This window comes from Phoxinus phoxinus (assembly GCF_949152265.1).
Source record: "Phoxinus phoxinus genome assembly, chromosome: 13".
NCBI classification, from domain to species: Eukaryota; Metazoa; Chordata; class Actinopteri; order Cypriniformes; family Leuciscidae; genus Phoxinus; species Phoxinus phoxinus.
Window position 1 is genome coordinate 34,073,647 of NC_136888.1, and position 25,595 is coordinate 34,099,241.

A 25,595-nucleotide genomic window follows, 5' to 3' on the forward strand; every position below is an offset into this window, starting at 1 on the left:
TATATATTAACACGCATAACTCGACATGCTTCTGAACTAGACCTCTCTGATAGCCAGCAGAAATAATCATGTTGCTTGTATATGTTTTGGAAACACAAATTAGCCTTAGACTCCAGATTGTCCAGTCTTGGTGGATTGATAGAGTCTCAGAATGATTCGTGTGGTTCGGCTCTGACCGTAATGTAAGCGTGTGTAGATGTACAACTGGATCATTCAGACTTAAACCTTCAATAAAAGACTTGAACTGACAGCAGGTCATGTGATCTAGAGAACTAGTCATGTGGTTCATCATTTCACCCGCATCTTCTGCGTTTCATTTACACACACAACCAATTATTCCTCATCTCAGCTGGTAGTTTGCATGAATACTGTTTGTCAGAAATTTTTGTTTCTCTTATCTCTACTCATCTATTATTCTCTTTTATTTTATTTTATGTTGTTTTTGTCTTTACTAGAACATGTTTTCCTGCTTAAATGTTGATTATTTTCCTCATATTCTCCATTGTTGCGGCTCCTCTCTTCCCAGTCTGTCAGTAACGCTCGGTTTACTTCCTGTCTCTATGAAGCCCCTCCTTCTGAAAAGCACACTGCGCTCTGATTGGTCGGCTGGATCCGTGTGTTGTGATTGGTCGAGCGCTTCGAGTGTGTTTGGGAAATGACCCGCCCCTTACCATAACCGCCAGTTTAACACACTACTAACTAACTCAACCAGGCCCCGCCCCTTTATTCTGTGCATAAATTATTTAAATGAGGAATATTGTGACGTGTTCGTTCCCGGAAGAAACTCAAGACAACAATGGAGGCGTTTCAGGAGTTCAGAAACATTAGCCGCGTTTCCATTACCGTTCAAATTGTGCAAATTGAAATTGCGAATTGAAAATATGCGCAATGGAAACGCGTCAATTTCGCAAAAACTTTTAACTCAAAAAAGTTTGCGAGTTTTTTCAGGCAATTCGAAAGATTTATATTTTGCAAAACTGCAATGGAAACAGTTTTTGCGCATTTACAGTCGCCTGACGTAGAGGACGCTGTGTGTTTGGACAGAATACGAGACAGAGTTCTTTATTAAATTCATAAAAGACAAAATATTTACAGGAAAACTGGATTCTAAACCTCAAAGAAACGCCACAATCAAGACCTCGAAGCAGAAACAAATGAGAAACACCCAGAAAGACTCTCAGTATAAGTCTTTCCTTGACATTAATGGTTATGACATTAGGTCGGTTATCGTCGCGATATGCGAATCATTGCAGCACCAAATTAAGAGTTAATATTAGGCACTTATTTCACAACGTTCGTTATATGCTAAAAAATAACCGAGGTAACCTCAATGGTGGGTACGGCCCTGAATCCTAACCCCTCCCCTAATCCTAACCCCTCCCCTAATCCTAACCCCTCCCCTAATCATAACACCTCCCCTAATCATAACCCCTCCCCTAATCATAACCCCTCCCCTAATCATAACCCCTCCCCTAATCATAACACCTCCCCTAATCATAACCCCTCCCCTAATCCTAACCCCTCCCCTAATCATAACACCTCCCCTAATCCTAACCCCTCCCCTAATCATAACACCTCCCCTAATCCTAACCCCTCCTCTAATCATAACACCTCCCCTAATCATAACCCCTCCCCTAATCATAACCCCTCCCCTAATCATAACACCTCCCCTAATCATAACCCCTCCCCTAATCATAACCCCTCCCCTAATCATAACCCCTCCCCTAATCATAACACCTCCCCTAATCATAACCCCTCCCCTAATCATAATCCCTCCCTAATCCTAACCCCTCCCCTAATCCTAACCCCTCCCCTAATCATAACACCTCCCCTAATCATAACCCCTCCCCTAATCCTAACCCCTCCCCTAATCATAACCCCTCCCATAATCATAACACCTCCCCTAATCATAACCCCTCCCCTTAATCCTAACCCCTCCCCTAATCATAACCCTTCCCCTAATCATAACACCTCCCCTAATCATAACCCCTCCCCTAATCATAACCCCTCCCCTAATCATAACCCCTCCCCTAATCATAACACCTCCCCTAATCCTAACACCTCCCCTAATCATAACCCCTCCCCTGATCATAACCCCTCCCCTAATCATAACCCCTCCCCCACAACTAATCCAAAATTTACCAATGCTAGGGGGGTAATAATTTGGCACAACACCGGTGCTCCCGATTAGCCGTTCCGGGCCTGGATTAGATAACACGCCTACGTCTCCTTCCGTTAATAATACTAATAATGTCTAGTGTGGTGGCTGTGATATATATAAACCTACTAACGTCCGTAGCCATGGTTTGATCGCGAGAGGAAAAAAATACGTTTTAGTCGCATAACATCGGTTAATGGAAACGGCGTCATTTCGTCATAGTTTTTATCGATGTTTAGAAAAAATCGTTTTGCGCAAATCTATAATGGAAACGTGCCTGATATGGGGAATAACTGGAGGGTTTTTTACGCTCTAACAGCAACATTACACCCTAAAGAAAGATGAACGTGAAATATCATGATAGATCCTCTTTAATCTTTTCCGGAGACTTCTGTGGTTTCATTAGAAGCGGGGTTTTTTGCCCGGCTCTTTACATTGTGTCTTCCGTTTGCTGGCATTTCCATGTTGTCATGCATAATTAAACGGACAGTATTGAGAGCAAGCAGAGCGCTGTCAGGTGTTCACACACACACACACACACACACACACACACACACACACACACACACTTATGACAGGAAGTGAGTGCATTAGTGTTGAGAGATACTGGCGTTCTCTGGAGACATCTAGACGTCACGTGACTTCACTGCTGTTGTGGGTTATTATGACCTGTTTGTGCTTTAGATTTTTCTCCAACACATTGGCGTTGAGCTCTGGCACTGAGAACTAACTAAATAAATAAATACATGAATGAATAAATGGATAGAAGTGTCTTTTGTGTAAGATGTGTATTACACACACACGCAGGGTTTAGGGCGAAGCACAGCTTTTATCAGCACATCAGCTGGTGTCAAGTGTTGTCACTTTATGACCTCATTAACATATTGTGTGTGTGTGTGTGTGTGTGTGTGTGTGGTTTCAACACACTACTAAAGCGTGGTGGTTGAGTGTCTGTGTGTTACAACACACTAATAACGCGTGTGTGTGTGTGTGTGTGTGTGTGAGTTTCTGTGTGTTACAACACACTACTAACGTGTGTGTGTGTGTGTGTGTGTGAGTGTCTGTGTGTTACAACACACTACTAACGTGTGTGTGTGTGTGTGTGTGTGTGTGTGTGTGTGAGTGTCTGTGTGTTACAACACACTACTAACGTGTGTGTGTATGTGTGAGTGTCTGTCTGTTTCAACGCTCTACTAACGTGTGTGTGTGTGTGTGTGTGTGTGTGTGTGTGTGTGTGTGTGTGTGTGTGTGTGTGTGTGTGTGTGTGTGTGTGTGGTTTCAACACACTACTAAAGTGTGGTGGTTGAGTGTCTGTGTGTTTCAACACTCTACTAACGTGTGTGTGTGTATGTATGTGTGAATGTCTGTCTGTTTCAACGCTCTACTAACGTGTGTGTGTGGTTTCAACACACTACTAAAGTGTGGTGGTTGAGTGTCTGTGTGTTTCAACACTCTACTAACGTGTGTGTGTGTGTGTGTGTGTGTATGTATGTGTGAATGTCTGTCTGTTTCAACGCTCTACTAACGTGTGTGTGTGTGGTTTCAACACACTACTAAAGTGTGGTGGTTGAGTGTCTGTGTGTTTCAACACTCTACTAACGTGTGTGTGTGTGTGTGTGTGTGTGTGTGTGTGTGTGTGGTTTCAACACACTACTAAAGTGTGGTGGTTGAGTGTCTGTGTGTTACAACACACTACTAGCGTGTGTGTGTGTGTGTGTGTGTGTATGTATGTGTGAGTGTCTGTCTGTTTCAACACTCTACTAACGTGTGTGTGTGTGTGTGTGTGTGTGTGTGTGTGTGTGGTTTCAACACACTACTAAAATGTGTGGGTGAGTGTCTGTGTGTTACAACACACTACTAACGCGTCTGTGTGTGTGTGTGTGTGTGTACAATAGACCAGTGTTGTCCTTCAGCCCACATACACATTCTGTACTTCACATGCAAGGACATAGTCATGATTCATGAACCTTTAGTCGTGAATCATACTTTACTATTTTATACTTTACTATTTTATACTTTACTATTTTGTTTTACTCACCCACACACGTTAGTAGTGTGTGTTGAAACCAAACGCACACACACACACACACACACACACACACACACGCGTTAGTAGTGTGTTGTAACACACAGACACTCAACCACCACACTTTAGTAGTGTGTTGAAACCACACACACACACACACTTTACTTTTATTACTTTATCTTATTTTACTTTTATTGTATTATTTGTATATGAATTGTTTTGCTTTTATTTCATCTTATTTTTTGTTTTATTGTATCAGATTAGATTTAGATCATTACACTTGTATTGGAAGTCTCAGGAGGAGCGTGATCTTCTCTGGTTTAACATCATCATCTGAAGCGCTGAGTAATGAATAAACCCAGAAGCGCTGACAGAAGAGTTCAACTTCTACAGCCGGCTTCACTTTTATTATCCCTGCACACACTTTCGCTTTCCCTGCGTCAGTTTACTGCGCTGTTATTACACTGTGTTTTAGATTTCATGCACTTTGTGTTTGCTAATGTGTGTGTTCTCCATCTGGTTTTGAATATGATTCAAAAGTAATTTAAAAGCTTTAATCAAATATAACAAAGCAATATTCTGGGTTATGTACAGAATCTGTGACTTTGACTATAGGTAAATATATGGTAAAAATACATATATTATTGCATAATGTGAAATCTGGATATATTAATGCACTGAAGGTTATTAGTATTTTTTTCACTCAGTCTCATGCAAACGTGTGTTAATGTGTTTTGAAAGCATAATTATAGATATTTTAATTGATTGTTTATTTGTAGTATTGTTGACTGACCCCATAAACCTCCATTGCAAGTTTATTAGCGCACATTTTTCTTTTGAACCCAGAATATTCTGCACTTATGCCACAGTATTAGAGTTGTGCAGTAAATATAATTGTGCACTTTAAAAAATATAGTGTAGAACTAAAATCAGACAATGGCAGAATGTATAAATCCTAGATTTATCGAGAACTAAATGTATGCACTTTATCTAAAATCTTAAAATTGTTTATTGTCAGATACAACACTTGTCAGAACAAAATATATATAAATAGGGAACAAAATGTACATGTCACAAAAAAAAAACATCTCCTTTGAGTAATAATAGGCAATCTGCAATGCAATACATCTGCTAGGAGAAACTGTACAGAATTATTAGTGGTCTGAAACTCAGTTTATGGAAGCTTCCGTCATTGACCCATGTGTGCAGTGAATTATTATAGTTCTACTGTAGAAACATCCACACACAGACACTCAACGCTCTACACATACTGGGAGAATCGTGGGCGGGATAACTGTGGAGGGCGGAGCTTTCAGGGGGCGGGACTGGGGTGACGAGGGCGGGGCCTGGGTCTCGAGGGTGGAGCCAGGGCTGTTAAGGGTGGAGCCTGGGCTGTTGAGGGTGGAACCTGGGTCTCGAGGGTGGAGTGGGGCTGTTGAGGGCAGAGCCTGGGTCTCGAGGGTGGAGCCAAGGGTGTTGAGGGTGGAGCCGGGGGTGTTGTGGGTGGAGCCGGGGGGGGTGTTGAGGGTGGAGCCGGGGGGGGGGGGGGGGGGTGTTGAGGGCGGAGCCATGGGTGTCAAGGGTGGAGCCTGGGCTGTTGAGGGCGGAGCCTGGGCTGTTGAGGGCGGAGCCTGGGTCTCAAGGGTGGAGCCTGGGTCTCAAGGGTGGAGTGGGGCTGTTGAGGGCGGAGCCTGGGTCTCAAGGGGGGAGTGGGGCTGTTGAGGGCGGAGCCTGGGTCTCGAGGGTGGAGCCACGGGTGTTGAGGGCGGAGCCATGGGTGTCAAGGGTGGAGCCAAGGGTGTTGAGGGTGGAGCCATGGGTGTCAAGGGTGGAGCCTGGGCTGTTGAGGGTGGAGCCATGGGTGTCAAGGGTGGAGCCTGGGCTGTTGAGGGCGGTGCTTGGGGTGTCGAGAGTGGAGCCTGGGCTGTTGAGGGCGGAGCTGGAGCTGTTGAGGGTGGAGCCTGGGCTGTTGAGGGCGGAGCTGGAGCTGTTGAGGGTGGAGCCTGGGCTGTTGAGGGCGGAGCTGGAGCTGTTGAGGGTGGAGCCGGGGCTGTTGAGGGCGGAGCCAGGGCTATTGAGGGCGGAGCCGGGTGTCGAGGGCAGAGCCAGGGCAGGGCGTTTCACTTCATCAGGAAAAATCCAGACTTTGACCTAACACTATTTCTTCAGAGATCCTGACATCTTACGAAGTCCCTTCATCCGATAGAGCAGCCCATTGATAAAGTCCTGTGGAGTTCAAACCAAAACGTTTTAAATTTAAAACCATCTATCCATGTCATTTACAGTCTATCAATAGATATTACCGTTGCATTTTATTTTACTTTTTTCTGCTAATCTGATTTTTTGTCATTGAACTATATTAAATTGCTATCTAATTTCCATTTCCGACAAAAAAAAAATCATGCTTTGGTAAATCATAATTATGAGATAAAGTTTAGATTAGGACATAATAAATCCAAATTATGTCATACCAAGTCATATTTATGAGATGAAAAGTTAAAATTATGACTAAATCATAACTATGACATAAAATTAAAATTATGAGATAAAAGTTATAAAATCTAAATCATATTTATATCAGATTAAGTTGAAATTATGAGACAATAAAGTAAAATGATGACATACTAAGTAATATTTGACGCAAGTCGAAATTTTGATATAAAATTATGAAATAAAAAAGTTAAAATAATGTCATTATACCATAGAAAGTCATAATTTCTGCTTTATCTCTTATGACTTAGTATGTCATCATTTTGAATTTTAATGTCATAATTAAGATTTTCCAAAGCATTTTTTTTCTTGTGGCTTCCAAAACTGAATTGAGCTGAATAATGCAACTATCGTCTTTAAATAGTATTTGTTCCATAATTAAAGAACTTAAATGCAACATTAATAATGTTCATCCCTGTGAAGCTGCTTCTCGTGTAAAGCGCTAGAAATAAAGCATGAATATTGGTAATAAGTGGAAGTGCATAAGAGAGCTGTTTGTAATGTCTTACAGAGTTGGTCTTACCTCTTTTGGCTTTCCACATTCCTGCAAAAGCTCCTGTAAAAACAGAAGAGCGGGAACAATATCTGTTCACATGGGAAGTTATGGATGCATATTGATGCACTTTTGCAGTGGCTTCTCCTGTCATTTGCAATATTTCCATGCAATGGTTATTGGTTTTCTGCTACACTCTCGAAACTAAAGCTTCCAAAAGGGTCTTTTCACACCAATGCCGTAGAGGAACCCAAATAACCGTTTAATGAACAGTTCTTAAAGGAACATAAAAAAAAGAAAAAAAAGATTCACTATAAAATATTCTGTGCATCTGGTGCTCTTCTGATTTTAGTTTTTTGCACAATTTTTTTCTTTATCGGAATGGTACGAAACTTGGTAAAGGTTTTGACACTTGCTATGTGAACTCACACAAAAAAAAAATCATGGACATGATTCGAACAGGTTAAAAGGTATTAAAAATAGTCACTTGTTGTGCTTGCGGTCAAAAATGAGCGCATTGGAAATGAATGGGAGACGAAATAGAATTTTATCTAGTGGAAACTTTTGGTACTGCAGCCAAACAAAATCTGACTGAAAAAAGCTCATTATTTGAGATATCAAGCTCAAATTTTGAACACAACTAGTTCAAATTTATGGTTGATTTTTATATTGTATAAAACATGTTTTTGAGAGAACTTTTTTTAAGTTCACTTTTTAAAACTTTTTTTCACTTCAGCAATAATCTGCCAAGCGTCGTCTTTGAAGAGAGATGGGTTAGGGTTAGGTCTTCAAACTTGCTCTAAAAAGCATTGAAGATTTACGTTGGAAATACGTTGCATCTCTTTTTTTTGAGATGCAAGTTAGCTTTCACTATACTCTCTATGTGCAATACATATTTTCCAGCTTTGACTGGGATCGTGTTTTTTTGTATTGTCCCTATTCAAATAAACGTATAAATAAAAATAAATTAAATTTTCAGGTGTATTCTCAAAAAAGTGAATAAATGGATTATAGGCTACAGCGAAAATTGTATTTACTACCATAAAATCCCCTAAACATACAACATATTACATAAAAAAACAAAATCAAACTAAAATATAGTTCATAATCATATCATAATCCCCCCCAAAAAATTGACCGACACGCGAAGAGCACCAGAGGGTCTTCATTGAACCATCGATGCCAGTAAAGAAGCTTTATTGTGAAGGTGCATCTGAACGTACATGCAGTCTAGATCTCTGGTCTTCATCCGTCAGCTCCAGAAGTTCATCGATGTCGATCTCCAGCTCGGGAATCTCTTCCTCCTGCACACAGACAATAACGCTCATTATCGCATATCTGCTTTTTTAAATGGCTAAACAAATCAGTTATTAAAGAATTATTTCACTTCAGAATTAACATTTCCTGATCATTTACTCTCCCGCACGTCATCCAAGACGTTCATGTCTTTCTTTCTTCAGTCGAAAACAAATGAAGGTTTTTGAGGAAAACATTCCAGGATTTTTCTCCATAGTGACTTCAATAGTAACCAAACCAGCGGCCATTTTGTAAATAAAATTAACATTTATATACTTTTTAACAGTGTTGGGGAAAGTTACTTTTTAAAGTAATGCGTTACACTATTGTGTTACTCCCTTAAAAAGTAACTAATTGCATTACTTAGTTACTTTTTTAGAAAAGTAATGCGTTACGTTACTTTTTCCCACCTGGGCTGAGCTTGTTTTTTTATAACACAAAAGTTATATTTTTGGGCAAATGTAAAGACCCTTTCACAGCAAAAGTGAAATAATAATCCTCAGACTGAAGGACATGTGTACAGTAGAGGAAAGCACACCAGCAAACCTTTCTATCTATCTATAGTTATTTTTGCTTATTTAACTGAATCATCGAAGGTCAGAAGCAAGTACATCGGTCAATAAAGTGAGATTAAATGCATCAAAATGTATGTTTTATTTAACATATTTAGTTATTGGAGGTTTGCATAGTATTCTGATTCTGCATTTCACTGATTTTATTCATTTTGAGGAATATTGAATATTTTTTTTGTGCAAGTGAGATGAGTAAATGCTCACATTTAGTCTAGAACTACAATAAACATCATGTTCACACACACACCTCTGTACTTCGATTCGTCTCAACATGAGGACAGGAGAGCTGTCAGTCAATAAATGGTAAAAACAAAGTAACTAGCGTTACTTATTTGAAAAAGTAATTTTTAAAAGTAATGCGTTACTTTACTAGTTACTTGAAAAGGTAAACTGATTACGTAACTCAAGTTACTTGTAACGCATTTCCCCCAACACTTTTTAACCATAAATGCTCGTCTTACACATAGACAGTGTATAAACGGTCTTACACCAGCTGTGATGCCACTCGTTACGTACGTTGAAAGGTCACGTGTCTTCCATTTCCCAAAAATGTAGAGTATGGTGAAATTTTATCTCCACCTTATTTTCTTCTCCAACTTCAAAATCATCCGACATCATAGTTTTACCATTTATTTATTTTTGTAAATCGCGTTTGACTTCCGCTTTGTAAACACTAGTCGGTTCTTCCGCCTCCGTCACGCGTGACCTTTCAACGTGATTACAAAATGTGTGCGATACATACATGAGCATTTGTGGTTAAAAGTATATTAATGTTTAATGTTGTTATAAAATGGCCGCTGGTGTGTCTTAATTCCTCGGCTGTGGTTAAGTAAATTATCAGGACATTTTAATTCTGTGTCATCAATCTAAACCACACCTGAGCGCAAATTTAATGTGTCCAACTGATGTAGTCACGCTATTATAATCTATAAGAAAATACTTGGAAGGTCAGTTCCGACGAAACAACATAGTGATTGACGGGATCCAAGAGTCTGGGTACGAGAGCTGGGCCGACTCAGAAGCCAAGGTACGGAAGCTACTCTCTGAGAAGCTCAATATCACGGGGATTGAGCTGGAACGGGTGCATCGAACCGGGCGATCAGTGGGAGAGAGAGCCAGGCCGATTGTCGCAAAGTTCCTTAGATTTAAAGATAAAGTGAGGGTTATGGAGAAAGCAAAAGATCTAAAAGGAACGAATGTGTATATAAACGAGGACTATTCAGATGCCGTTCGTAAAAAACGCAAAGAACTCATCCCAGCTATGAAGGCCGCAAGAGAGCGAGGGGAGATAGCATTCTTACGATACGACAAACTAATCATTCAGCCTACCTCCCAAAGACAGAGGACGGACTGAAAAGACTAAAGAAGTGAGTCAACAATTCAATGTACTTGGGTGCTGATTGACAATAACAATGAAAAACTCTGAAGAAAATATGAAAGGTGGGAGTAATGTAGATGTTAATTGTTCTGATCGGGTTTTCAATCCATACCAGCTAAATGAATTTAAGTACATGGACAATGTTGATTCATGTGACCCAGATACGCATTTTTTCTTAAATTATGCACACAATAAATCTCGTCCCTGTAATTATTATAATGAAAATGAGTTCAGCAGTTTATCTGGTAATCTCACAAGTAAGTCTGACATTTTTTCTACATTTCACCTTAACATACGTAGTTTACCTAAAAATAACGATCAATTAACTCATTTTATGTCTGTTTTAAAGCACACATTTTCTGTTATTGCTTTATCAGAAACATGGATCAAGGATGATATGATAGATTTCTACAACATGTCTCAATATAATTCTGTTCATTCATGTAGAAAGGAAAAGGTGGGAGGTGGAGTTGTTATTTTTGTGCATAATGATTTTCAGTTCTTAGTAAGGAAGGATCTTACGCTAAACTCTGACGAATGTAATGTTGAATCTGTGTTCTTGGAAATACTCTCTTGCTCTCAGTTTGGCGGAAGAAATGTTATTATTGGATGTATATACCGCCCACCTGACAGTAATGTTAATTGTTTCAATGTTGCACTTTCTGCTGCTTTGGATGTTATTAATGATGAAGGTAAACTGTGTTTTCTACTTGGTGATTTTAACATCAATCTGTTTCAAAGTGAAAGCCATGCTTCAACAGCTGATTTTTTAAATGTATTGTTCTCATCCTATTTTCATCCTCTTATATGTAAACCAACCAGGGTGACAAGCAAAACTGCCACCCTGATTGATAATATTTTTACAAACTCTTTTGATTATGAATCTAATTCAGGAATATTGTGCGCGGACATTTCAGACCACTTCCCCATATTTAATTTGAATTCAGGAATTAGTGGTAGCTCAAGAATGACTGTAGAGAAACCAAGCTATCGAAAGTTTAGTGAAATGAATATGGATCGTTTTAAATCTATGATTGAGCACACAACATGGGATAATATTTATATTCAACATGATGCTGAATTGGCTTACCAGTTATTTTTTCAAACTTTTAATTCTATATTTCAAGAGTGCTTTCCGCTAGTGAAGTATAAAGGCAAGTCAAACAAAACTAAACCATGGTTCTCTTCAGGATTATTGAAGTCCTCAATAAAGAAAAACAAATTATATAGAAAATTTCTTAAAAATCCAACACCATATAATTGTGATACATACAAGCAATATAAAAATAAATTTACTCACCTAATTCGTATAGCTAAGAAAAATTACTATTCATACCGACTTAAAGAGTCTGCTAGTAATATAAAATCCACATGGAATATCATTAATGACTTACTTAACAAAAAAAAAGGTTCTTTTAAATTTCCAACTAATTTTACTAAAGATGGTAGTTCTTTTGCCAACCCTTTTGATATAGCAAATGGTTTTAATGATTTCTTTGCCAATGTTGGAAGGCAGCTTGCTGAAAAAATTGTTTATACAGATGGTTGTCCAACCGACCCAATTATTGGTTGCTTCCCTGCAATAGGTAATTTTGATCCTCCGACATCTAGAGAAGTGTTAGGCATTATAAAAAACCTGAATGACACTGCAGCAGGTCATGATGAAATTAAAGCAAAACTTTTTTAAAAAGTGGCATTAACAATTAGTGAACCTTTAACTCATGTCCTTATGCTTTCTTTAAAAAGTGGGGTAGTCCCAAAAGATTTGAAGATTGGAAAGGTTATACCTTTATTTAAGGCAGGGGATCCTAGCCTTTTTAATAACTATAGGCCGATCTCCATTTTACCTTGCTTCTCTAAAGTTTTGGAAAAACTAGTATACGCAAGAATGTTAAAACATTTGAATGACAACGAGATCCTATATAAACATCAATATGGATTTCGACAACAACACTCAACATATATGGCTCTGTTACAACTCATAGACAAAATTTCTATAGCACTGGATAACAACATGTTTGCAGTTGGTATATTTTTAGATTTGTCAAAGGCATTCGATACAGTTGATTATGACATTCTGATTTCCAAACTTCACCGTTATGGGTTTCGGGATGTTGTACTCAAGTGGCTTGAGGATTATTTGATTGATAGAGAGCAATATGTAATTATTAATGGTAGTACTTCCAAGAGAATTAAGTTATGTTGTGGTGTACCTCAGGGATCTATTCTTGGGCCACTCCTGTTTCTCATTTATATAAATGACCTAGCTTCGATGTTTGAATCTGCATTGCCCATTTTATTTGCAGATGATACTACTGTTGTCATATCACATGCAAACTTTGATTCCTTGATGAATGAAGCTAATGATGTTCTACTATATATCGCAAAGTGGTTTCAGATGAACAAACTTTCATTAAATATAGAAAAATCTAATTATATAGTTTTCAGGAATAAAAATAAAAGGGATTTAAAAAAAGATGCTAAATTATTTATTAATAACATTGAAATCAACCAAGTTACAGTAATAAAATTTTTAGGGGTATTATTAGATGAAAAACTTTCATGGAAAAACCACATTGATTATGTGTGCGTAAAAATCATGAAGTCACTTGGCATCATCAGAAAAGTTTGTTCATTGGTAAATCAATCCTGTCTTTTAACTCTTTATTATAGTCTATTATATCCTTACATCTCTTACTGTAACATTGTTTGGGCCAGTAATTACCCTTCTTCTCTGCAAAAAATCCATTTGATCCAAAAAAGGTTTGTTAGACTGGCAACAGCATCAAATCGGTGTGAACCATCGGCCTCTGTTTAAGCAATTAAATATTTTATCTATTTTCAGCATAAACGTCTATCAAACATGTATCTTTATGTATAAATATATGGCTCAAAATCAAAGCCTCCCAAAAGTGTTTAAAAACTATTTTTTAATGAACAAGGATGTGCATTCATATTCAACCCGACAATCAATGAATGTTCATCTTCCTTATTATCATACAACTCTTGGTCAATTTTTCTTAAAATATAGAGGACCGTCACTTTGGAATACTATTCCCTATTTTATTAAAACCAGCTCATCATTATCAGTATTTAAGTCAAGAATGAAAAGACACCTGTGTGATTGTTAAAACTTTTGTATTGTGTGGTGTCTAGAATTGTCTGCCATTATTGTGATGATTGCTGTTATTTATTATAATACTTTGGTGTGGTATTAACTGAATAAACCTGAGGGGAGGTTTTATTATAAGCCCTTGGGGGTTTCTTACCTCTCCTGCACAATCCATATGTACTGTTTTTTTTTACATCTATTTGTTGTTGTTTTTTTTGTTTGTGCTAATAAATAAATAAAAAAAGAAAAAAAAAGAAAATCTGATTCTGATAAAGATTTTAGTCTCTCATGGGTACTTCATTAACGCTTACGGCTAGATTACAGATAATTATCCGTGTTCATATAAATGATTAAATGTGATTCATTGCTTTACCATCTCACACTCGAGCAGTGAGATTGTGCTTTGAGATTTAAGCTGGAAGTGTTTGCTGTCTCATCTCTGCTGGAGTCTCTAATGGCATCCGCTTAAAAGCTTCTCGAATCAGAGAGAAGAGCAACGACGACCCGAGAGGGACACGCATTACCAACCGCGCACACATCAACATTACTGCAACTGTACAGGATCTGCTGAGTTAGCTGGACGCTAATGACCCCGCGGGACTGGTCATTACGAGCTGCTGTTTCTATTAGGGTACGTTTACACACGTGACATTATTCCGGTAATTTATTCAAACATAAACATAGTTTATAACATACTGTATGACACTATTAAACTGTGAGTTGCATAAGTTGTTTATATTGCTAATACACTGAATAGACATTCTGAACGACGAGAAGTCAGGTTTGTTATTGTTGACTAAATCTAAAATATTTAAATGTAAAGCTTGAAAATATATATAGGTACATCTACACTGTAAAAAAAAAGTTGGTTTAACTTAAAAAAGCAAGTTGCCTTAAAATTTTCGTTGTAATTATTAAAAATTAAAAATTTGAGTTAATACAATGAAGAATAATGATTTAATACACAGAAACTCAAAATAGTATGTTATCTTCACACATTAGTTATCGAAGTTGATTTGACAAAAGATAAAAAGTTGTGATAACAAATCATGAAAATATTTTTTTACAGTGTATATAAATAGATGAAAAACTTAAAACATTTAAATGAAAAATTTAAATGTTGCATTGACAACTGACAAAAATAAAATAATTAAAATGACAAACTAAAATGAAAATAGAAATAAATTAAAGCTAAATATAAATATTTTTAAAAGACGAATAAACATGACAAAATCACAATTGACTAATACTTCAACTAAAAGCGCATTTAATAAAATAAAAATAAAAACTAAACAAAAAACAGTAATGTTTACAAGTAATTTAAATAAATTAAAATGAACTAAAATTACTAACAATGAAGTAAACATGAGTTAAAGCAAAATATAACTATTTTGTAAAAAATAAACATAGTTAAACTAAAGGCACATTTAAAAATATAAATACAGCTGAAAACAAAAATTAAACTTAAAAAAATAAAAATATGTTTTTACAACTAATTGAATTCAAATTAGTGGAAGTACTAAAATGACTAAAAATAAAGAAAACTATAATTCTTAAAAAAATAAAACAATAAAAGCAGATCACTGAAACTTAAACTGAAAAATCTTTCAAAATATGCATACATGCATTACTACATTTAATAATAAAGCTGAAATAAAATCAAACTTAAATACAAAAGTAATGTTGCATTGACAACTACCGGTATTTGAAATAAAATAGGTTGACGTAGCCTACTATGTCTAAAACTAAACTTGAAATAAAACTAAACTAAAGATAAATAGAAATATTACTAGACTTGCTCAAATAAAAATAAAAACGCTATTTAAATATATAGCTTAGATACACACTTTAATGGTAGTCAAATAATAGTAAAATAGCATTCGGTCTTCATTTATGTTATTCTAAGCAGAATGACTTTTGTTTTTCGAAGTTTAGCCTCATGAATTTTATGGTAATATTGTATTTTCAGCTCCTGATCTCGGTCTGCTTTCACTATAAGGAAACATTCAGACATTCATGCAGGTTTGCATCAACACAAAGGTGAATTATTCCTGTAAAGTCACAGGGAAGGAGAACGTGTTGTGTTCTCTGCTAGCGTTAGCATGTTAGTTGTGTGTGTGTTTTTAATGCGATGTGGAGCTGCGGATTCCCTAATGTGGATCCGTTAATCTGATCTTCCTTCCCGGGTTTCCTGCCGCTCGGAGCATCAGAACACGAGGGACACAAATATATACTACAAACCAGCTTCACATAATGTGGAAATATTCTCCTGACACACTGCTGATCTCTGACCCAGAGAATATGAGTAAGCCTACAAATACACCACCATGTAGAAGAAACAAAGAAATTTGTTCAAAAATATTATCAATATCATCAATCCTTTTTCCAAAATGTGATTTTGTCTTACCCTGATTCACTATGGTAAGCCTATTATTAGTGTTTATATTTTATAACCTTTTTTTATTTTTGTATTAATGCCATGAACCAGAACAATACAATGAGACATAATCATCAAACAAATACAAAGTAAATAAAGTAAAATAAAATAAGAACTGTGTGTGTGTGTGTGTGTGTGTGTGTGTGTGTGTGTGTGTGTGTGTGTGTGTGTGTGTGTGTGTGTGTGTGTGTGTGTGTGTGTGTGTGTGTGTGTGTGTGTGTGTGTGTGTGTGTGTGTGTGTGTGTGTGTGTGTGTGTGTGTGTGTGTGTGTGTGTGTGTGTGTGTGTGTGTGTGTGTGTGTGTGTGTGTGTGTGTGTGTGTGTGTGTGTGTGTGTGTGTGTGTGTGTGTGTGTGTGTGTGTGTGTGTGTGTGTGTGTGTGTGTGTGTGTGTGTGTGTGTGTGTGTGTGCAGAGGAGAGAGCGAGACAGAGCTCGTAATAAAACAAGAATCAACATTAGCTCGGCTTTAGATGGAGAACTGAGGGAATGTTGTAAAAGCGACGCTGAGATGATGGTGTGTTTATCACTCAACAGGAGAGTAAGTGTGTTATTGAACAGATAAACTGTCATGTGTAGAAGCATATGTATATCTGTAAAGCAGGATCTATAGTGAAGATCATATTCATCCGCAGAGCCGAAGCACAGCCACATCAATGTTCTTCCGCTAAATGCACTCTAGTGGGCCACGGTGTACCTTTTACCTTATTTATTTTTAAACATATTGTCTAGCTTAAAAAATCTAATAAAGTTGAGAGTGGTTACATTATTTTGATGTGTTCAGGTAATGGAGAACAACATGTGTTGCCATTACTTAGGCCTATTGATCATATCATTTTTTACAGTGTGGTAATCATATTATCTGCCAAATTATCATAGTTCAATTAAGCTTTACTACTCCGGTGCTACTAATGATAAGATCAAGCCTCTAGCACTAGGTAATAAAGGCATAGTTCATTTTATTATTATCCTCAGAACACAAGTGCAGAAATCATGTTTGTTCATGTCCATATAATGAAATAATTTTGTGTTTTGAGAAATGATAAAGTTCACACAGCTTTACACAAACACCTGAGAGAGAAAAGCTGCGTCTTTTCACCTAGCAACCACATAGCAACCACTCAAGCGTCTTTTGAAATGGTTTCTTCAAACTCACACTAATACTCAATCATCTATATCATGTTAATAAAACCCCAAAACATGATTTGATGTCAAGTTTGGGCAGAGTTAACTGCAGGCTCCTGTGAGTTCACGCATAAATTTGAGATGCTCATGAATAATGCAGCGGTTGACACAGGGGGCGGAGCTACAGGCTCCCACACCTCCAGAGTGAAACCCTTCCGCCGGGCCATGAAATATTCACCGTCGTCATCGCCGACACATGGACGAGCGCACCGCCACTCCCAAACCACAGTCTGAACCAAACATTCTCAAACTCTGTATTAAACCGTGCCTTAGTAGATAAGCAAATACACTGATCTGATATAATGATGCACTATACATTTATTAATGATATTGTTTTTCCATGCACTGGTCAAACTTTTCAGAATAGTGGAAAGAAAACGTCCAAAATAGCGTTATTTGATCTATTTGTGTCTGTAGATTTCTATTACAATACAAATCTTTACAGGTAGTGAGTTTGAGTCAGAAATCTCCACTTCAACTTTACAGTTTTATTCATATCTATATTCTGACGGTTTATTCATATTCCTAAAAACATGGTGACAATGTATTTGTGAGTCAGTGAATCCCACGGCCTCTGTATGTTCACAGTATTCCCTGATTTATAGTGATGAAAAGAGAAATCCAGAAAAACCTTTATATGTGAACAAAATTAAACGAGAATGGCTTTATCCAAAGTTCAGATTCCAGCTCTGGGAATGTATGCATATTAGTGCATATTTAAACTAGGGCTGCATAACGATTAATCGCAACTAATCGTTTGCAGAATAAAAGTTTTTGTTTACATCATATATGTGTGTGTACTGTGTTTAATAATTATCTATATATAAATACACAAACATGCATGTATAATTTTAAGAAAAAAATCTATTTATATATGAAGTATTTAAAATTATATATAATATAAATTATATTTAAATATAAAAATGTATATAAACATGTAAATATTTTTTACATATATACATGCATGTGTGTGTATTTATAAATACATAATTATTATACACAGTACACACACATATATGATGTAAACAAAAACTTTTATTCTGCAAACGATTAGTTGCAGTCCTAAATCAGATTATGCTTCATTTGCATACAAAAAAATGTGCAGTACTCATTTTTTTGTTGCAATTCTCATTGTAATCAATCAACGGGGCAGTATGATGATATTGTTAGTTAATTTTTTAACATATTGACCTTGCCTTAAAGGTGCCATGTGTAATTGTCTGGCAAAAAAAATCAAGTCATACTCCACATTCCATACCAGATGGGGGCAGTATACCTCACATATCAAAATATGTGATGTAGGATATGGTATTTTATAAATCACACACTATAAATATGATAAAGAAGCAGAAACAGATAGTTGCAGTAAAGTAAGATATTTTAATAAGTTGAAGAAACAATAATGATTTGTGACACACACACACACACACTCGATTTGCGCATCGCCATCATGTGTGTATTACAGGTAACGTTATTACATTGCTTCCTGATATCACGTGCGCAAACACAAATAACCTATATTTATATATATATATATATATATATATATACTACAGGGCCGTTGAATGCTTGTATCTGATAACCGTGAAGCTCTTGTAATTATTACTTTACCTCACCTCTCCATCCATGCCGAGTGATGCAGTAAACATCAGACAGCGCACGTGAACCGATCATCTCTACTATAGTAAAAAAAAAACACGAACACTGTTGAAAGATACAGTAGGCTACAAATGACCTGTTCGCGCCACAAATTGTTCTCCGTCCTTAGCGACCGAGTCATTGAATGTGAAACAGCGGCTGCTGTCGTCAGCGAGCAGCACTCTTCAGACAACGAGGGCGCGCGCGCCGTGTTGATACCTCCGTTTCAGTTTCTCGAACCCGCGCAGTGCGGCGGTCAGAACACGGAGACCATTCTGCCCATAGCTATGCGTGCGAAAGCATAGGGAGCGATCCCGGGCGTGTCAGAATGGGTGCTGAACGTTGTAAAACAGGGCTATGCGCTGCAGTTCGCTCGCCGTCCCCCGCGCTTTCGAGCCCGGACCGTGACGAGCGGTCCTTTTCTTATCTGATCTGATTTGTGCATCAGAGCGCGGTGGTTGTAGGGGTCTCTTGCCAAAGGCTTCAGCCATCCTTCCGCTCTCTTCCCTGAATTGAAATGAAGTAGTGGGCTGTACTTTCCACACATTCTCTGATAGACATCAGGTTCAAGTACGCCCACAAGCCGTGCGAGTTATTCGTGTATTGCAGGTTGGCTGGTGGTTATGTGCCCCGCATACCGCCTCCCATGGCCGAAACTGGTATTACAACACCTGTCGGGCCGTGGCTAGTAATGCTAATGCTAATTAAGGTTGATATCTCTGCAGCACTATAACTTGACATTTTTTTAATGACATCATTGCCCTTATTTCTTCTCATTCTTTTGATGCGTGTAGCTCATTTTTTGGATATTTTTACCTCAATTTTTACACATGGCACCTTTAAGCTCATCTGCAGTGCATATGGATTATATCCGTGAGATGCACAGAAAACATGATGCTTTTTAAATGGAGCTGCTTTATCATGTATTTGGGACACGGCAGACGTTCCCGCCTCAAAGCCTGCTCCATTTAAATCCCCAGAAAACAAAAATAAAAACCAGTGTTTCTGTACATGTGTGTTTGTCAGCAATCAGTACGGCTGCAGTAGAGTACACACACACACACACACACACACACACACTGAAGAGATGCTGGACATCTGCCACTACACTCAACACTTTCTCTCTCTCTCTCACACACACACACACCATGCTGAAAGATCTCCAGCGCTGAATGCGTGCATGTCCCACACGTCCTTGAGTTTAATAGTAACCGGGTCGGACATTAACCAGGCCCGGCGAGTGACACCGGCGACCCGCATATGTATAATGTTGCAGCTGGAATCATTTGCTCAGTTCTTTTAATCTGTTATCTAACATTTGATTTATTCTCATCTTACTCTAGTTCTGTCTGGTGATGCCGCGTCAGTGACCCCGCTCTTTCAGAGGTCAGTGTTGTTCAGTGTTGTTCAGTGTCCCAGCTGACGAGGAATGAAAAGGTTTTTCTGTGAACGTTCAACAGTTCTGCTTTTTAAATGTTTTAGAAGCTTTTGTAACATTGTGTCACTTTTGAAGGTTCTCTGAACTTCTGAAACAAGTAGCAACATGTAAAAAAATGTTTTATAGTAATGTCAAACTAGAAAAAAAACTTTCCATTATTTATTTATTTTGTACCGTTTTGAGAACATTATTAAAGACCAGATAATGTTGTACAGACATTATATTAATGTTACTGGAAGAATGTTTGTTCATGAGAACCTTGACAGAGCGTTGTGGGATGGAACTAACATGCAGTGGATGTTGATGAAAAAGAGTGACGTATATTATAGCAAACTGATATCTTGTGCTTTATTTACAGCTATTTCTGTATGTTTATTTGTTTTCATTTCAGACATAATTGTTCATATTAAAAATTTCTTTGAATTAACTGGTTTATTTAAGGTATTTGATACAATTGCAAGACAAACAGTGCGATTACATGAGAAATATTTCTGTTACTGAATTCTGGTTCAATTTAACCAATTTTTGGTAGTAAAGGAATGAGGAATCAGCAATAATTCCTTGATGCATTTACATTTATGCATTTGACAGATACATTCAAGCTATACATTGTTCAGTTCATGCATTCCCATACTAGCATCTTGAGCAATGTTTTTTTCTAGTATAATGTAAGAAAGCTTTACCCCAGTGTACGGCCTGCTGTCATGTGCAAGATATCATATCACAGAAGCACATGGTGCAGATTATCATGTTATCAGGGTGGTGTAGACGAGTGAGACTTTAGGTTCAACCCCCTCCAGTGCATCGAGTAAAACACCTCCATTACTCCAGGAAGAGTGTTGTTCCTGTAGCTCAAACACTAGGGCATGGGTTCGAGTCCCAGGGAGTGCATGAACTGATCACGTGTACCTTTGAATGCATGCAATGCAATTCACTTTGGATAAAAGCGTCTGCCAAATGCATGTAAATAAATCCTACTTTTCTCTATTATTAGACAAAGATGTGTTTATCTGACCAGAAATCTCAGTTTGCACATTACAAATTTCCACCTGAGGAACGATACTTTGACATTGAAAGCCAATCAGAATCCATCATGCTTTAAAGAGCTTGAGCATTTCACACTTTCATGCACGCCATGATCTTCTCGCATATGAGTTACTGCATCTGCTCATGGTCACAGGCTACTGTTACTACAGTTAAAGGTTGGGTAGGTAAGAATTGTCTAAAGAACTTTTTTTCAAATTGGCTTAAACTGTCTTTATATACCAATACATAATTAAAATGTAAGTACTTTGAAAAAGAGAGTATAAAAATTTAGTGACTATAGTGTATTTAATCTTCAAAAAACACAGCTCATTAATTCCTACCGGGACGAAACAAGTGATTGGCTTGCGCGACTGTCACTCTCCGTCGCCATGACTACCGCCGCTATTACTGGCTCCGCCCACGTGTGCGCAGTCGCGTACCCGTTTTTAGGCGGGAGTGAATGGAATTAATGAGCTGTGTTTATTGAAGATTAAATACACTAGAGTCACTCAGTTTTAAATACTCTCTATTTCAGAGTACTTACATTTGAATGATGTATTGGTATATAAAGACAGTTTAAACAAATTTGAATAAAAGTTTTTTTAGACAATTCTGACCTACCCTACCTTTAAGCCACTTCAAATGATTTATAACAGAGCGGTTAAAATCCTAGATAGGAACCCCATTAGGTCACATCATTGTGTTAGTCTGAGGAATTTAAACATTTTATCTTTTGCAAATTTCACTAAATTTCCTCTGTTGAAGCTGATGTATAAATGTTTAAATCAGCGAGCCCCACAGGTCTTGAGTGAGTGCATAGTTGCTCTCAGGGCAGCGAGTTCAAGGACTAGAGGAGCTCAGAACGGGAACTGTCAGATCCCGAAATGTAATACTTCATTTGGACAATCAGCTTTCTCTGTACAAGGCACTAAATCCTGGAATTGTTTACCCACTGAACGGAAAGGAGAGTCAAACTGGGTCCTTTTCAAAAGCAAACTTAAAGACTCTTTAATCAGAGGTCAGAAATGTGACCACTGACTGTCCGATTGTGTTTATATTGTGTTATTATGTTTATTTTAACTATGTATTGTTTAATTTTATGTAAAGGCCCACTAGGGACTAACATTGAGAATTAGCTTCGGCTAAAATGTTGTAGTATGTAACATGAGCTTATGTAACATACTTGTCCCTATTCAAATAAACGTTAAATAAATAAATAAATAAATAAATAAGCATTTAAAACATCAGATGACAAAACTGCAGTGCACTTAGAACAGAGTGTTATCATGCATTGGTGTGGTAGTTATCATTCTTAGAGAGAACGTGTCTTAACGTGCCGCAACCATCAGCGTGCATGCAAAAACTGCCAAAGGTTTGGTAAATGATTGCAGAATTCAGGTGTTTGTTGCGTGTCTGTGCCAAGATCTGCATTAGATCACCTGACAGTGGTTATATTTTGGCTGCAGGGTTATATTCAGCACATGTGAGAGGAATGCTGGGAAATAACAGCTTGATCTGTTCAAATAGCCTATCATCACCTTCTCCTCTAATGTCACCGTGTCCTCAGCGCATTCAAGTAAATGTCACTGTCACATCATGATCTGCCTCCAGCTCAACCAACCAGAGTCCTGTTTCCATGGTGACAGGGGATGCACAGCGCGGACACACACTCTCTGATGTAACGTGACAGATGTTGCGCGTTCCCAGATGTTCATAACTCGTCATCACCAGCGAATCATGACGTCAGTGGAGATACTGATTAGAGTCTGATCTCTGTGTGCTTTAAGTAATGTTCTGGGTTCAGTACAACTTGACCTACATGAGCGGCATCTGTGAGTCTGTGACATGCTGTCGTTTTCATTCGTCCCTCAGTTTGTTAAAACAACCAGAAATGCGCTTGGAAGGTCTGTGAGGCACTTGTATGTAAATTGCTTTGTGCAAACATTGTTATTTGATCTGTAAAGTGTCTGGTCTTTTTTATGTTTATGTCTTATACATATTATTCACACATAGTGCACCCACCTCCCATGGCCAGTACTAGGACAAAGAGGTTATATTTGGTGCCGTGACCCGGGTGGGAGTGAGGTTTGGGGGGAGAGTGTAACGGAGGCAAGCTAGTAAGAGCTGTGTGGGTAAACCTCACTCCCCTGATCTCCAGATACTGAAATCACGGTTCGGTACGTACCTCGGTTTTAAAGTCACGGTTCGGTTCATTTTCGGTACAGTAAGGGAAAGAAATGCAAAACATTAAACTGCTGGTTGTTTACTATAAACTTTTTTTTAACAATTTGTTTACACTTTTTTAAACACACTTTTTAATAAAATATAACGTTAGGCTAATAAATAAAAAAGATATAAAATTAAAAAAGAATAAGAAATAAAATACTGCTGCAAAGTTCTCCACTAAATAAAATACTCTCAAACCAATATGCTAGCTAGCTAGAGGCTGGGCTAAAGCGAGTGTGCCGTGTATGTGGTGATCTTTATTTATGCAATATTTATGTCAGAGCCCGACCCGAGAGTTAAAGTCCAATTTTTTTTTTCTCATACTAATGACACATGTACGTTTGGTTGTGTGGAAAGCCCGCTTTTAACAGAAAGGCATTCGGAAATGTCCACAGATGAGCGCATCAGCGCTCTTAACACAGGCGCGCTTGCACGTGTTTCGTTGTCACAGCAACATAAACAAATTTCCGCACACAGGAAGACAGATGTTATGGTAATATTTTACATGTATTTGAATCAAAAAAACAATAAATCAGATTTAATCAGTGCAACGCGGAGACTTCCGACACTTAATATGTTCGTTTGGAAACTCGGAATTGACGTATGTTCCGCACACAAATCTAGCCTAATTTACGTGAAAGATTGCATTCGGTGCACATGTGAACCGTACCGAAAGTCCTGTACCGAAACGGTCCGGTACGAATACATGTACCGTTACACCCCTAGTCTTTACCCGTCTTTGTTAGTGCACCCACCACCTATGCCGGAAACGCTGGTTCAAATCCTGAACGAAGATATTATATTTGGTGCCGTGACCCGGATGGATATATATATGTCTAGGATAATTAACCTTTATCAGTCTTTTGCCTTGTAGACATCCATTGTGAGTGCATTATGAATATAGCTTGTTTAAACAAACTAAGGAAGGATTCAAAATAATTTTCTGTGGTAATCGACATCATGTCACGTATTTAAACGGTGGTTCATGTACGTGCACTGAGACATTCAGACCTGCTCATATAGATCCAGTGAACCAATAAAGCAAAACTTGTGCTTGTGATGTTACATATTTTTAAGGTGCTTTGAATTAAAGCATCTGCTAAATGAATAAATGTACATGTAAAACTAATTTCTGAAGCTTTAAACAGTAAACTGTATTTGCACTTCATGGAATTACATTTTATAAATGACAACTGATAACAAATAATAGCCAATTTCTCTCAGAAATCTAACAGATAGAACATACTATGGTGTATTTTCTCCTAAGAAAACTTCTCTCAGTCGTTCTTTGAGATTAAATAGAGATATTTACTGAAGTCTCAGATGTTTCTTCTGAGAAAAGACCCCATGTGTGAATTTCAGAACAATGTCTCAAGAGTCTGCAAGCAAAGTCAGAGATCTGAATATGAGCTCAAGCACTTCTCATACAAATTATCTGAGCTGCTCTTCGCATTCATTTCATAGGATGACAACTATTGACTCATTTAAATCTGTTACAGGAGAATCACCGCCGTCTTGCTGTATGTTTTGGTGCATTATTAACTGGAGTCTGATCACAGGGTAATGCTGTAATGCTGTCTCTCTGGATCTCTTACCTCGCAGTCGTACAGCAGGTGCAGCTGCCCGTCGATCCACTCCTCGATGTCCAGTCGCCTCTGGAGGTCTTTGCGGTTGTATTTGACCGTTAGTTTGCCCAGTTTGCGTTGGGCAGGCTCCTCCTCTTTGGTCTGAAACATCACTCTGGACTGGGTGCCCGGCTCCGACGCCATGCCTGCCACAACCTCACACGGACGGGGAGAAGTCCAAGAGGCGACTGTCTCTCTCTCTGTCTCTCTCTCTCTCTCTCTCTCTCTCTCTCTCTCTCTCTCTCTATCTGTCTGTCTGTCTGTCTCAAACACAGGGTCCTTCAGTCACAGTCCTGCTGTCGTTCGCTCCTCTGACTCTCTATACTGCAGTGTGTTTCTGACTCATGATCGTGTTGTTTCTGTCCAACTGCCTCCTTTAGCTCCTGTCTTGTGTCTGAGCTCTACTAACACTGCCTCTCTCTCTCTCTCTCTCTCTCTCTCTCTCTCTCTCTCTCTCTCTCTCTCTCTCTCTCTCTCTCTCTCTCTCTCTCTCTCTCTC

The 25,595-nt window shown here is 38.1% G+C and overlaps 2 protein-coding genes across 3 annotated transcripts in view; one reads left to right on the forward strand and one right to left on the reverse strand.

The window, feature by feature from the left end:
• The window catches only part of zfyve19 (zinc finger, FYVE domain containing 19), a 13,379-nt gene extending 13,080 nt beyond the window's left edge, over positions 1-299 (forward strand). The window contains exon 11 of one of the 2 annotated variants that reach the window (XR_013800120.1): positions 1-248. This exon is cut by the window's left edge and continues 109 nt beyond it. The gene's annotated coding sequence lies outside the window, so the exon portion shown is untranslated. The other variant, XM_079634054.1, reaches the window with a different exon arrangement.
• A 4,827-nt stretch (positions 300-5,126) lies between these two features.
• ppp1r14d (protein phosphatase 1 regulatory inhibitor subunit 14D) lies at positions 5,127-25,595 on the reverse strand. The gene is made up of 4 exons (XM_079634061.1): positions 25,067-25,595; positions 8,391-8,471; positions 7,198-7,230; positions 5,127-6,410 (listed from the first exon to the last, which is right to left on the reverse strand). The coding sequence occupies exons 1-4, from the start codon at positions 25,238-25,240 to the stop codon at positions 6,342-6,344; spliced, it is 357 nt and encodes a 118-aa protein (XP_079490187.1). The 5' UTR covers positions 25,241-25,595; the 3' UTR covers positions 5,127-6,341.

Excerpts from the sequence above, each read along its gene's own strand:
- ppp1r14d (XM_079634061.1), bottom strand. The coding sequence starts at position 25,240 with ATGGCGTCGGAGCCGGGCACCCAGTCCAGAGTGATGTTTCAGACCAAA. Across the intron at positions 8,472-25,066 it reads ACCTGCTGTACGACTGCGAG|GAGGAAGAGATTCCCGAGCT; the intron begins GTAAGAGATCCA and ends GTCTGTGTGCAG. Across the intron at positions 7,231-8,390 it reads ACCAGAGATCTAGACTGCAT|GAGCTTTTGCAGGAATGTGG; the intron begins GTACGTTCAGAT and ends CTGTTTTTACAG.